General features: G+C 34.1%; 2 protein-coding genes across 2 annotated transcripts; one reads left to right on the top strand and one right to left on the bottom strand.

Moving 5' to 3' along the window:
- On the top strand, positions 1-1103 carry LOC105155692 (auxin-responsive protein IAA33). The gene is made up of 2 exons (XM_011071612.2): positions 1-767; positions 909-1103. The coding sequence occupies exons 1-2, from the start codon at positions 343-345 to the stop codon at positions 994-996; spliced, it is 513 nt and encodes a 170-aa protein (XP_011069914.1). The 5' UTR covers positions 1-342; the 3' UTR covers positions 997-1103.
- LOC110011585 lies at positions 4120-7497 on the bottom strand. The gene is made up of 7 exons (XM_020691942.1): positions 7362-7497; positions 7047-7141; positions 5464-6039; positions 5327-5374; positions 4869-5075; positions 4610-4766; positions 4120-4505 (listed from the first exon to the last, which is right to left on the bottom strand). Exons 1-7 carry the CDS (start codon positions 7495-7497, stop codon positions 4120-4122), a joined length of 1605 nt encoding a protein of 534 aa, XP_020547601.1.

Here is a 12525-nt window from a genome sequence, read left to right as displayed (position 1 = left end):
GGCATGCAATTAAGTGACAGTTGTGAGAGATTGAATTTTCACAGCCAATTAATTGCAGCTTTGAAGTTTGAAAAATTTGTTGCTCGAGTTTAGGGTGGTTTCAGACACTATCCTGACCGTCACCCGACATTTGTGCTCTCTCCTTCTATATATACATACACACACACACACACTCACAAACATCGATCAACTATTACACACAGTACTGCATTCTCACCACCTTAATTCTTTCTTGTTTTTCAATATTCCCTCCATTTTCCATAATCCCACAACGAAAATCATAGGATTTTACAACTATTCCCTTTGAATAATCTCTAATTCCAGTCCAGAAATTAGAGGGAGATGAGCAGCTTTGGCCCTCAAAATCAAGAACCCTTGATGAAGAGGATATGGCAAGAAAGGAGAGTCTTCACTGCTCCCAACGTTAACCCTAAAATCCTTCAGCCAACTTTGTCTGGGGGGTTCGACGACGACCTCGTATCGGCGGTGGTGCCGCCTGTTACGGTGGTGCTGGAGGGCCGCTCGATCTGCCAGCGCATCAGCCTCCAAAAGCACGGCAGCTACCAGAGCTTGGCCAGGGCCCTCAGGCAGATGTTTGCGGATATAATCTCTGATCATCACAGCAGCTCTTCATCTTCCCATGATCATGATCATCATGATCATAGTGATGGCGGCGTTCTTGATCTTTCAAATGCTGTTCCGGGCCATCTGATTGCGTATGAAGACATGGAGAATGATCTCCTTTTGGTTGGTGATCTCAACTGGAAGTGAGTTATTTATAATTATTTTCTTTAAATTAAATTTTTACCCAAAAATGTGAGTTTTAATTTCTTGTAGGGTTTTTGATTTAATTAACGTAAGACGATGGATGATGATTTCTTGAAATTCTGCGCGTGTTGAGTGTGCAGGGATTTTGTTAGAGTGGCTAAGAGAATCAGAATACTGCCAGTAAAGGCTAGATCAAGGAAGCTGCTGCAGAAACAGGAGTTGAATTAATTGATTAATTTATGCTTAATTAGTTTTTTTGTTTTGATAATTAATGTAATTTTCACTTTTTAATTCCATTAATCAATATTTTATAATAAGCATCTATCTTTCTTTGCCCGGACGATTGGTGTTGCTATTTAATTTAATTAAGCATCTGCCTTTTGGTTTTTCGATACAATGTTTTATTTTCAAGTGTGAAAAAAATTCAGTTATAATTAGTTCATAACAAAGGTATAAAAAAAATATTCAATACTATATATTAATATTAATTTTATCAAAATTAAAGAAAAAGAATAAATCGCCATTAAAATAGACATTGATTCGTTGTAAGACCTTTATCCATTGATCAAGATGAGGCGACATGCTAAAAAAGTTATGAGTTCAAGTCCAATAAATGTGAATGTAAATTTACTTCTATCATGTTGTGTTATTTAAATTAATTTTTGAATTAAAAATATTGAATGATATAATGAATCTCATATTATAAAAAATAAACATTAATTCCTATATGCAGATAAACGTAAATCTAAAACTTTTTGAAAATACTAGATTGAGGAGATTTTGGACTGATGAATAAATTCATAAATACATATGAGCTCGCGAGTTGAAGAATCATTAATTAGATGAATATTCATTTTATTTTATAGGATAATTAAATTACATTGATATTTTCAGAGATTAGGTTTAATTATACAAATATTTTTTGTATTTTATAAAATTATAGTTACACCCCCTGAGGGGTGTTAGTGTAATATTTTTTAAGGAGTGTTTGTGTAAGTTTTACATTTGAATATGAGGTGTGGTTGTAATTACAACTATAACGTCTGACGGTGTAGTTGTAATTTTATAAAAAATAGGGATTGTTTATATATTTTGATCTAATTTCAGGATGTATCAATGTAATTTATTCTATTTTATATGAATTTAGAAATTTACTAATTTGAATTTTTTGGTATTACATAAAATTAAGATGGCTGATTCTGAGCCGAAACGACATGAGAAGGGTGTAGAGATCCATTAATTATCATAAGGATGTCCTTTTTTATTTTATCAACTGGTGACGACAGAATGTAAAAACATTAAAAATATAAATTAATATAAGTTCTCGCTAATGCTTAAAGTTTTCAGTTGAGGTGATTATTCAATTAAAAGTTACAGCTATACGTACATATACTAATAACATTTTGCAAATCGCATATATATCAAAAACGGAAATTTCCGTATCTGAAACTATGATTTCCGTCTCTAAAATGAATCAATGATGGAAAAATTCGTTGCTGCAGTCTGTGGCTGAAAGCCCCGTGGCTAAATATTAGCGACGGAAATATTCCGTCTCTAATTCTGAAATGGAGAAACATTAGAAAAAAATTTAACATTTAATTATGTCATATGATTAAAAAGAAATAGCTATAGTGATCATGACCATGCAATGGTTGTTGGTCATGATCTTTGTGAATGTGGCGAAAGTATTTGTCATGGCTAATAACAATGATAAAAATAATTTTCATGGGGGATAATCTAAGTTTTGCATCGATTTTTTTGTTTAACCATGACTAATAATTATTATTTACTATAATTTTAGTTCATAGCTAATAAAATTTAATCAATAGTAAACTTTCTTCTAGTGAACTTATACTTTTAGACCTATAGAATATATATATATATATATATATGTGGTTCAACACTTTTAGTCATCTGATTTATAAAAAATTTGATATGGTTCCAAAAGTTGAAAAAAATCGACATATTTAGTCCATAAATACTATAAAACAGAAGACTAAATGTATCGAATTTTTTCAGTTTTTGTGACAATTTTGAAAATTATGAATATGTTGATTTTTTTTAGGTCTCTTTTGAAGAAATCATAAAACAGAGGACTAAAAGTATTGAAACTCCTATTCCACGGGATTAAAAGTGTAATTTTGCTACGCTTAAATGTATTTTTGGTCTTATAACTTAGGTCGTTTGGTATTTTTGTCTTTTAATTTCCTAACGTACCATTTTGGTTCTGCATCTTTTTAGTTTTGGTGATCTGAACCTTTTTTTGCCAGAATTTACCTCCACCGGCCAGAAGGGTGAATTCTGGCAAGAAAAAAGATTGAAACCACGAAAATTAAAAGATGTAAAATCAAAATACTACTCTAAAAAGTTAAAGAATAAAAATGTTGACAAATATGAACCATTAGGAATAGTAGCCCTAATTGTAAAAAGTCATGATGTGATATGCACATGCATTATTCCAGCCAGAAGGGTGAGCTCTGAGGAAAAAAAAATTGAAAGTGTGAAAATTAAAAAAATGCATGACCATAATATTATTCTATAAAGTTAAAAATTACGAAATACCAAATAACTTAAATTATGTGACTAAACATACATCTTACCCTATATATACATCTTTCTTATATAGACACACATTGATTTACTCCTTTTTGTAGAGACAATAATGTATATATATAGTTGATTCTGATCATATATGTAAATCAACAATTTTTTGTTCTTTGATTTTTATGTTTATCTTTTTTTTTAAAAAAAAAATATGAACTAATTAATAAATATTGTAAAGAGCTATTTTTTTATACTATATATTAAGGTGTAAGAACCCTATAAAATTTAAATTTGATTATTTACTGGCTTAAATGAATTTCACAAATTAAAATTTTATTGGTGACAACTTCGAGTTTAAAATTATTTATATTAATGTATTATGAGTTGCCTGTAATTAGATTATAATGTCTATCAATAGGAATTGGATTTGAATTATTAATATTTGGACAATATTTTAGTAAATTTTGGCAAAATAAATATTTTTAGGTGATTTTTTTTTCTTTATCATAGAATGCTTGTGATAAGTTCTGTGAAGAATCCAATTCAATAGCAACACAAAAATATACAGCAAATCAAAGAAAAACAGAGAATTGTCCATCGGTTTCATTATTGCTTTTCTAATTCTGTTACAAAGCTCAACAAAAGGGAAGACTGTTTAAATAACAAACTAGCGCCAAAAGTAACAAAGCAGCAACTACTCAGTCATGCGACGTGGCCCAAGAATAAATGACGAGGAAATGACTGGGTAAAAGTGCAAATAAACAAGAAGAAAGACGTAACACACTAAAACACCACTTCAACTACGTTCTATCCCTGATCTAAGAGATCAGCTTTAGTACCAGCAGCAGGAAGAAGTATGGCTGCATCAGAGCATGGACCAATAGCTGCAGAGGAGAATCCAACAGCCTCTCCACAAGTGGGACTAGGGGCGAAGGACACACAGCCCAACTTGGAGATAAAGGACCTGAACAACTGCAAAGTAAGGGCTTTGGTGAAGATGTCAGCAATCTGGGCAAAGCTCCTAACCAAAACAGGGGCAACAAAGCCATCTTTGTATACATCTCGAACGAGATGGCAGTCGATTTCAATATGTTTTGTACGCTCGTGAAAGATGGGGTTGGCAAGAATGTGCACGACCACCTTATTATCATAGTAGAGAGAAATTGACAATGAAATATTCACACCAAAATCAGCTATCAAGATAAGAAAGCCATCGCAGCTCACACACAATAGCAACTAAGTTGCGATATTCCGCTGAAGAAAGGGACACTGTCGATTGTTGAAATGAGAGCCTTACCAAGGAAGACACAAAACCCAGTCAACGAATGCCTGGAATCAGAACATGATGCCCAGTCAGCATCACAATAGCATTGAAGGTTTAAGGAAGTTGCAGGCAAAAACAAGCCCAAAGTAGGACAACAGCCTCTGAGATACTTCACTACATGAAGTGTAGCCTTCCAATGGGTATCATAGGGATGACTTAAGTATTGGCTTAATTGTTGTACTGAGTGCGAAATATCAGGCCTCGTGAAACTGAGATAGAGCAATTAACCTACCAAACATTTGTATGAATCAGGAGTTGAAAGCAAAACACCAGATCTCAAGCTCAATTTAAGCCCCGAAGGAAAAGGCGTAGACACTGCCTTAGCCTGCAACAGACCAGTGTCTGCAACGATGTCCATCACATACTTCATTTGAGCTAAGTAGATCCCATCAGCATTTCGTGCTATCTCTAAGCCCAAGATAGCGTGCCTCTCCAATGTCTTTAATAGTAAAAAAGATTATGAAGGTAAGTCTTTACCTTTTGAAGTTCTTCGACACAGGCCCTAGCAAGTAGAATATCATCGATGTATACCAAGAGACATACCAACCCACGAGCAGTGTGAAGAAGGAACAAACAGTGGTCATGTGCACACTATCTAAATCCAAATTCCTGCAATTTCAGTGTGAGCGCCACATTCCATTAACGCGAGGATTGCTTTAAGTAGTATAAGGACCTCTCTAACTTGCATACAAGACCTGATGCAACCTTGTAAGCAGCTGGAGGAACCATGTAGATGTCCTTATCCAAATAGCAAGGAACGCATTATCTACGTCCAATTACTGGAGGACCTAACCATTGGCAGTAGCAAGCGTGAGAAAAAGGCGTACAGTCACTGCCTTCGCTATAGGGGTGAAGCTCTCCGTGTAGTCGATTCCCTCAACCTGATTATAACCTTTGGCGACAAGGGGCGACTTGTACTGTTCCACACTACCATCAGCCCATAACTTGACCTTGAACACCCACTTACACCCTATAGCTCGCTTCCCAGCTGGTAACGGTGATAGTTTCCAAGTGTGGTTCATCTCCAATACCTCAATTTCTGCATCCATGGTTGCCCTCCATTCAGGAGATTGGACAACTTCTGTAAAAGAGCGAGGTTCCTTTATCGCAGAAATGGACGTCACAAAAGAGGAGTATGTGGCAAAATTAGCATGCAGGATTGATGAATTGTGTTGGCACACAAAGCCGTTGAGCCGGAGGGGCTTATGGCTCACTCTAGATGATCTTCGAGGAGGCTGCGGGGAGCTTGTAGCATCATCAGTCTGCAGAACAGGAGGTGTAATTTCAGGACTCACATCATATGAAGGTGAAGATACAGTGGGCAAAGAGTGAAGCAACTCTATGTGGTTGTCATCATTGTCAACTGCAGGAGTTGGTAGTGAATACTCAATTTGTTCTGTGGACTGAATTTGAGCAAAAGAAAATACAAGCTCATGGAAGATCACATCCCTGGATGTGAAAAGGGTATGGTCTTCCAAATCGTACACCTTATAATCTTTCTATGTCATCAAGTAGCCAAGAAAGACGCACTTGTGAGCTCTCCTATGGAATTTTGACTTATGTGGATTAAGGTTTGTTGCGAAGTATAGACACCCAAACGTTTTAAGGAAAGTGTATGTGGGAGGTTGTCCAGTAAAGGCTTGGTAAGGAGTCATCCACCCTAGAATATGTGTAGGAGTTCTGTTGATGATTTATGTAGCAGCTAATATGCAATCTCCCCAGAACTTAAGTGGGAGTGAAGCCTAGAACAAGAGTGCTCTAGCAATATTGAGCATGTGCCTATGCTTCCTTTCAACTCTCCCATTTTGTTGGGGAGTGTAGACGCACGAGGTTTGATGTATAATTTCAATCTTTGACACAAAGTCTTGACAATTTAAGTTCACAAACTCAAAGCCATTATTGGATCGAAGTACTTTTATCTTGACCCCAAATTGTGTCTCAACCATGACTGAAAAGTTGTGAAGTGTTGTGGTCCCTTGACCTTATGTTTGATGAGATAAGTCCATAGTGGTATGTTGAAATCATCCAAAATAGTCAAGACATAATGACATCCTGTCGTGCTAGGTGTCTTCTACGGTCCCCAAATGTCTAGGTAAACCAAATCGAATGGTACTGTAGTATGTGATTCACTTAGTTTAAAGGGAGTCCTGGACTGTTTGGCCTTTGGGCAGAAGATATCACACTTCAATTCCAATGAATCTTTTGTAATTTTACATTCTTATATATGCTCAATTGCTGTCATAGAAGCATGCTTCAACTTTCTATGCCACAACGAATTTTTATACTAAAAAATAGTAGAACATGTAGTAGGAGCAGATATAATATAACTAGCCAACGGTTTGACAATAGACCAATGCACAATACAAAGGTTCTTTCTCAGTTTTCCTCGTGCCACTATTCCTCTAGTCACCTGGTCCTGCAAGAAGCACCTAAACTTGTTGAAAGAAAAAGTGTAAGCGCCCCCACTACAAATCTGACTCACGAATAAAACGTTGAGAGAAAAATCTGGAATATAAAGGACTGAATAAAGTGTGACCTTATCTGATATTTTCATTGTTCCCATGTGAGCAACCTGTTTGTTCGTTTCTCCAGCAAGTGAATGAAGTGTGTGTATCCAGGAGCAGAATATGAATCAAACATGACAAATATCCACACACATGACTCATAGCTCCCGTATCAATAATCCAATCCCCAATATTCAACGAGCTTAATTCAAATGAGTTACCTGCGAACTGCGTTTTAGAGTGAACGTAGTTCGCGTAGTTAGTGATGGGGTCTGAAGGTGCCTCTTTGCCTTTTACCAGCTTTAATAGCTCTGCCACTAAATCAACAACCTCTATCCTTGAATCAATTTTCACCATCGAGGCATTTCCATTGGACAGCTACTACTTCTACATTGCCAGTGAAATTGTAGTTTCCCCCAATCTGCTTCTTCTTATCAATCCGCAATATGTACCATTCTGGCGTTCCATTAAGTTGGAAGCAAGTTTCTCTTAAATGTCCCTACTTATGACAATGTGTACAAAGCATAGAACACTTGTCTATATATGATTTATGCCTCTGATTCTGTTTATAAGTTCCTTCCTTCCTATTATCTCTCAAAGACACTTGGTATGCTACATTACTAGTGGTGTCTGCGATTTGAGTTTGCAAATTCCGCTGTTGCTCCACAGCAAAATGCATTGAGAATGCCTTCTCTAAATCAAGCAACGGATCCATTATAAGCAACTGACTCTTTTCCTTGCCGAAGCTCTCATGGAGCCCCATGAGAAACTGCATAAGTTGCGTCGAGGTATGCATTTCAGCAATAGCCTTGTTCACTCCACATGTGCATTTTGGTGAAGGAGCCAAACAAAGCAGCTCATTCCAGAGTTTCTTTACCTTCGTTAGGTAGTTAGTTACCGTCATATCACCTTGCGAGATCAAAGTGATATCTCTCTATATTTGGTAGATCATAGGAGCACTACTGCAACGATATCGTGCTTGAATCACTAGCCACAATTCTCGAAGAGCTCACGTACATAAAAGCCTCCACTATGTCCTTCGAGATTGAGTTCCAGAGCCACGAAATGACCATAAGGTCTGCTCTTCTCCATTGTTTAAATAGAGCAGAACCTACTGAAGGACGGGGAAAGGATGCGTCAGTAAACGCAAGTTTCATCTTGCAACTTAGAGTGACATACACAGCTCTACTCCACGTCAAATAATTGGAACCATTCAAAGGCGAAGCCAACTCAAAGCTAGAATTATCAAAAGGATGTAGGTGGAGGATGTCCTTCTTGTATTGCTCTGCCTCCATTGCTACCGAATCCGCCATGGTTTTCCTTCGCAGTTACAGCAAAGCTGTGTGTGTAGAAAACAAAAACAAGTATCAAGAGACCTTCAAGATGAAGGCTCTGATACCATGTGAAGAATCCAATTCAATAGCAACACAAAAATATACAGCAAATCAGAGAAAAACAGAGAATTGCCCATCGGTTTCATTGCTGCTTTTCTAACTCTGTTACAGAGCTCAACAAAAGGGACGGAGGCTGTTTAAATAACAAAACTAGCGTCAAAAGTAACAAATCAGCAATTATCCAGTCATGCGACGTGGCCTAATCACAACAGGAATAAATGACGAGGAAATGACTGGGTAAAAGTGCAAATAAACAAGAAGAAAGACGTAACACACTAAAACACGACTTCAACTACGTTCTATCCTTGATCAAAGAGATCAGCTCCAGCACCAGCAGCAGGAAGAAGTATGGCTGTATTAGAGCATGGACCGACGGCTGCAAAGGAGAATCCAACATGTTCCTAACCGCATTTAATGTTTTTGCCGATTATTAAGAAAATCACATACTCATCGTTTTCCATCCAAAGTGAAAAATCATAACAATAAGTAGGTGTAGAACAACTAATGAGGCCTAACTCAGTTGGTAAAGTTGAGGTCTCATGATCTTGGTTCGAACCTCGTCATATGCATGGGATATTGATTTTATTGCATAATAGGTCTTGTCTATTGTAATAGGTGTTGGTCAGATTTAATTTATTTGATATAAGCTTCAAGTCCCATCGAATGTGCAATACGCTTATCTTGTAATTGATGTACAATTCAAAAAAAGTGAGTACCACTTGAGGAAAATTATGATGTTCTTAGCACACAACAAAAATCCCTTAATAAATTTGGACAAAAATTCGGAAATTATATATGGGGCAGTTAATTAAAATCATAGTTAATTTCCTTTTTAGTATGTCAAATTTACCACTTTTAATTGGTCATCAAATGTACGTGTCATGGACCATTTCTACGTAATGTTGTAGATTTTGCATGTGCGCTTTGCATCATGTATTTAAATAAGAATTATTGAATTTTAAATATGTGGGCCTTCCTATATATTCTAGCTTTCGGCTTTAATCTTAATTAATAATACCCCCACCTTTTTATTTATTTGTTTATGTCTTATTCATAATTTTCAAGTATTTCACTATTTCTGATGTTGACTGTTCTTACTCGTAAATACTAATTCTCAATCAAAGTCTACGAATTGCACATTTTCATCGTTGATCCATGAACAGGACTTATACACCTCCGGGAAAAAAAAAAAAAAGTAATAATCTCAAAGTTCAAAAGTGTTGCACTGAAAATTCTGGACCAGATCTTTAAGAATGAAATCACAAATCACTCAAAGAATAAATTACGATTTGATTGTTTCAGTTGTAAGTTTAAAAACACAAATCACTGTTAGAATCATATCAAGAAGCCCTCGATTATAGTCTTTCGATGCTGAAATCAGATAGATCGTAAAAGAATATGATAAAAGTCGTAAGCATATTAGGGTTAGTAAAAATTATACACGTTGTCTAAAAATAACTATTTATAGATTTCTCTCAATTGTATGATTCCAAGTAAACTACAAACACCAAAAGTATCATATGGTCACGGTGAGTCCATGTATATTAGAATTTAGGATGTACCAGAGCCGGATCATAAAAATTTTGGATTAATAAAACAAATTTAGAACTTGTTTGAAAATCGTAATTATACTCTGGAAAAGTTTTAGTACAACCTTCATAAAATATACCCTCACATAAAAAAATATATATATATATTTCAAAAAATGAAAGACTAAATATAAATTATGGATCAAGTAAGCTCTCTTCGAACTTTCTTGGAAAGACCCTCATGTAAATTCCATAAATAAGGATTGATTTTAATTCTATTCCATTCAAAATAAAATTATATTCATCATACTTTTTTTTTTTATCTGTTAGTCATCGCAATTAGCTGGGACATAAAATTATATTTTGTTCTAGTAAATCTTTAAATTTTGAGATAATTAAATTTTACTAAAATAATTGCATTAGCTTCCTAAACATTATAAAATAAAATAATAAATAAAAGAAATTGCTATAAGTGTGGATGAAATAGAATTTTAGTCCCATTATTATGTGTCTGTCAATTTCAATTATGTTAGAATTGAATTTGACAATTAAGTATTACAATTTTATTTTTAAAAAAATGACACATTAAGAACAAAATCCACCAAAAATTGCAACCCGCCCAAAAGTCAGGGCTCGATCGTGCTAAATTCCAACCATATTTGCAATTTCCAGTGGAATTTATCCTTAATACGTTAAGTTTTTAAAATTATAAGACTTAATTATTAAATTAAATTTCAACAAAAATCATAATTATCATATATTATAATTATAGGACCAGAATTATAATTTTATGACGTACTTAATTCTTTATGCACATGGATTGTAATTATTGTGTTCTTGAGGCATCCTAAAGGGCGAGCCCACTAGCATTGAGACATCAATGTCATTAATCAAAGATTTTAATTAAGACATTAACAACATTAATCAAAGATTAATTTCATAAATGTCACGTCGGACGGCCCATAGAATGTTAAGTCAGTTTATGTGGTTTACGTCGACATCCAATATCATAATATATAATTTTAATTTTCAGTAATAAATCCAGTCAATCAATAAATATTTTGAAATTGCCGACTTTACATGACACGTTACAAAGTCGATCAGTCACGTATCAGATTTATGAAACCCATCACTATACCTTCTCAATTATTGTACTAATATATATATATATATATATATATATCAATTTTCTACTTCCTTTTAAATTCTTGCCAAACCCAATATCTCTTCTATTCAAAAAAAAATTTCTAAATATATTTTATGATTTCATCACAATATCATGAGCTAATGAGACTTTGTTTGATTAGTAAGAACAGATTGACACATCACAATAAAAAGGGTGTATGTCTATTTTTATAATAGTTTCTTATTTATTGGTTTTGTTTGAATATGCTCGTTGATTTAAATTATTAGTATAAAGGATCAATTATTTAAAATTTGAATGTATGGAATTATGTAATGAATCACGTGCTATAAAAAAATATAGTTTACATTTAAACAATAAAATATAAGAAATGTAAATAAAGTGAAATAAATACTTACATATTTTGTGAGATTTATTATATATAATATGTATATATGAATGCATACACCTCTTCATATTCTTTTTAATACCCATTATGTTATACACCCTTTTGTATCCCCCATTATAATTTGTAATTAAAATAGTTATGATGTATTTTGTAACCACAATTTTGGTGGTCTATAAATACTACCATGTATTTCATTTGTAAAGTGATTTTTGGAGTGAACAAATAAAGTTTGTTGGAGAAATACATATATTTTACTTTATATTCTATTAAGAGTGATAGGCTAATAAACTTAGAATTTCTCTAAGTTTATAACACGTTATCAGCACGACGTTACGTTACGATCGATCAAGGTAAAATGTTAATTTTATTAGTATAATTTTTATTCTTTGTTTGTTTACCTTTACAATATCATAGTTACTTTTATTCTTGAATATTTCATAATAAAATATGAGTAATTATATTGTATATTTCAATGTCTCTTGAAGTAGACATATATATATTTATATATATAAATTCTCGATTTCATCCCCTGAAGTGGATGTGATATTGCCTCCAGAAGTAGGCATATAATTCTTGATTTTATCCCCTGAAGTGGATGTGATATTGCCTCCAGAAGCAGGCATACAATTCTTGATTTTATCCCCTGAAGTGGATATGTTCTATAAAATTTCATTGCTTCCTGAAGTAAGTAATGAGTTAAAATCATCTCCAGTAGTAGGTGAAATATTTTGTACCAATTATGTGCAATATCATCCCTGAAGCGATGATAAGTATATGTTTAATTTTCTCACCACCTGAAGTGTTTTGAGATAATGGCTTGATCAAGAAGCCCGATGCTTCTTCGTTTATTTATTTGATTTGTGATAATTTTTTGATAACATAGTTTTGTTTCATATGCCCATGTATGTATTTTACATGTTTTGCTAGTAT

This window comes from Sesamum indicum, linkage group LG2 (genome assembly GCF_000512975.1).
Source record: "Sesamum indicum cultivar Zhongzhi No. 13 linkage group LG2, S_indicum_v1.0, whole genome shotgun sequence".
In the NCBI taxonomy this organism is placed as follows: domain Eukaryota; kingdom Viridiplantae; phylum Streptophyta; class Magnoliopsida; order Lamiales; family Pedaliaceae; genus Sesamum; species Sesamum indicum.
The sequence above is the reverse complement of the archived record's forward strand: the minus strand, read 5'-3'. Positions and strand labels throughout refer to the sequence as shown.

Coding starts and splice junctions, on each gene's coding strand:
- LOC105155692 (XM_011071612.2), top strand. CDS start 343: ATGAGCAGCTTTGGCCCTCAAAATCAAGAACCCTTGATGAAGAGGATA. Junction 768..908: donor GTTGGTGATCTCAACTGGAA/GTGAGTTATTTA, acceptor TTGAGTGTGCAG/GGATTTTGTTAGAGTGGCTA.
- LOC110011585 (XM_020691942.1), bottom strand. CDS start 7,497: ATGGTGAAAATTGATTCAAGGATAGAGGTTGTTGATTTAGTGGCAGAG. Junction 7,142..7,361: donor CTCTAAAACGCAGTTCGCAG/GTAACTCATTTG, acceptor TTTATATTCCAG/ATTTTTCTCTCAACGTTTTA. Junction 4,506..4,609: donor TGGGTTTTGTGTCTTCCTTG/GTAAGGCTCTCA, acceptor TTATCTTGATAG/CTGATTTTGGTGTGAATATT.